Source organism: Trypanosoma equiperdum, assembly GCF_001457755.1.
Source record: "Trypanosoma equiperdum strain OVI genome assembly, contig: ctg_1092, whole genome shotgun sequence".
NCBI lineage: Eukaryota > Euglenozoa > Kinetoplastea > Trypanosomatida > Trypanosomatidae > Trypanosoma > Trypanosoma equiperdum.
This window is the reverse complement of record NW_027123052.1, coordinates 44,257-46,139: the sequence shown is the minus strand read 5'-3', so window position 1 is coordinate 46,139 and position 1,883 is coordinate 44,257. Positions and strand designations below refer to the sequence as shown.

The window sequence follows — 1,883 nt, the reverse complement described above, 5'->3', positions numbered from 1 at the left end:
CACACACACACACACACACACACACACGCACACACACACGTATACACACAAACAAAGAAAAGGAAAAATAGCGACGCCTCGTCTGAAGGGCGGGAAATTCTTTCCCTCTCTGCAGCAGTCGCGTGAGTGCTCCCTTTCTCACCTTTACCCTTATTACTGCCTTTTTTGTTTGTAAATTTAACGTTTCGATTCCGTGTTGGTACTGTGCGACTTGGAAGGGGACATGAAATATTTCAATACAGATGTATTGATGTGTATGCAAGTGACTGTTGCCAGGACCGCACGTCAGTACATTTTCCCTCGTTTCTCAGACTATTTAACCGTCAGAGCTCTGTTTTCACAGCTAGTTGTTCACAAACTGGTACTTGTTTATCATTCTCACTGTTTTTATTGCTGTTATGATCATCTTCGTACTGTCTTTCTTATATATACACGTACGTATGTTTATATATGTTTTGTCGCTTTGGCTGAAGTTAGCGCTGTCGTAGGCCTACACTGGAAGCGAAAGTGGTGTGGCTTGTCTGATAGCAACAAGCGACAGCGTTTGACACTTAAAGTCGCACAGGCGTTAACAGCAAAGTCGTGACCTTGACCTAGTGGAAATAAAGGCAAAGGAAACAGAACTGGAACTTTGGAGGCCTCTCCTTTTTTTTTTTCGTGTATTTGTACTCGCATTTGTGCACGGGCGCAGGCAGCGGTGTTAGACAGAGAGATGATCCTTTCAGAAGGCGTTCCCATGACAAACGGTGAGGTGTTTTCGCTGCTTCGCCGTCGACGTGATGAGCGGAACGGGAAACATCAGCCGTCGTTTGGGCTTCAGTTCCTTGGGAACAGCAGCATTGCTCAACAGCAGAGCCAGCGGATTACTGCCCCGAAAGCAGGTAGTCAATCGATGGCAACTGCCACCCAATCCAATTTCTTTTATCCACCCGATGCGGTTCTAAAGTCTTCTGAGGCCTCCTATTCGGGTTTCATGTCCACACCACCTGTGGGTCTCTTAAATCCCCCAAAGAACAGCGCATTACTTGCATCACCCGCTGCGTCTCATCTGGTGGTACTTTTAACGGAGGTGAGAGTGCTGCGTTACCTAAGCCGCTACTCCACCATTAGTGGCAATGATGGTGTTCGGGCAATTTACGGCCCTTCAAGCATTTATAACAGGCAACCCTGTCGTCTCCGTACCGCTTGTGCTAGTAGACTGGAGGCCCACGCTGATGAGCAGGCGGAGAACCAACAACTCGCACCAGCAGCTGCGTGTGAAAATGAAGAAGGTAGAAATGAAGATAGCGTTGATAAGAGTATTGGCGCTTTTGATGATTCGGTGCAGGCGGAGGCCTTACGACTGTTGGAGAAGCATCGGCCAGGAACTGTCGGCCATGTGAGAGGGATGGAGTCACTACTCTCACTATGGGAACAACAAGGCCGTGATGCAGAGCGGGAAAGTGCCGCACGACTTAACGTTGTGTTGCGTGAGTTGCAGAGGCGTGTTGGAGTAGCAAACCAGAACGGCGATGAATCGCCAGCTTCAGGGAAGGACGAAGGCAAGTGGCATGAAAGGCGACCTGTGGAAGATCGAGCCCGTAAGTTGTTTGCTCAGCCTACTGTTCCACTCGCGATGTTTCTCAGTGATCAGCATCCGGTAGCCAGTGGTGCAAGTGCAGGTCGACTTAGTAGGGGCGGTGTCACCTTCATTGATGCTGCCACACCCGAGCCTCGACGCCGCCAGTGGACGGAGCAGGATGTAATGCAACTCGTCATTGCCAGGCCAAAGAATAGTCTTGACGTGTATAGGGTTGTGGAAGATTTGGAGCAATACACGGGAGATAATGAGGAGCTTTCAGCCTTTCTTGAGAAGGGTATTTTGGAGGCATTCGCCTAGTGAG

At 49.4% G+C, this 1,883-nt stretch overlaps 1 protein-coding gene across 1 annotated transcript; it reads left to right on the top strand.

The window, feature by feature from the left end:
- Positions 1 to 712: 712 nt before the first annotated feature.
- On the top strand, positions 713 to 1,879 carry TEOVI_000844600 (uncharacterized protein; the record flags this gene model as incomplete). Its single annotated transcript, XM_067220248.1, has 1 exon — positions 713 to 1,879. One exon carries the CDS (start codon positions 713 to 715, stop codon positions 1,877 to 1,879), a length of 1,167 nt encoding a protein of 388 aa, XP_067076349.1.
- Positions 1,880 to 1,883: the final 4 nt, after the last annotated feature.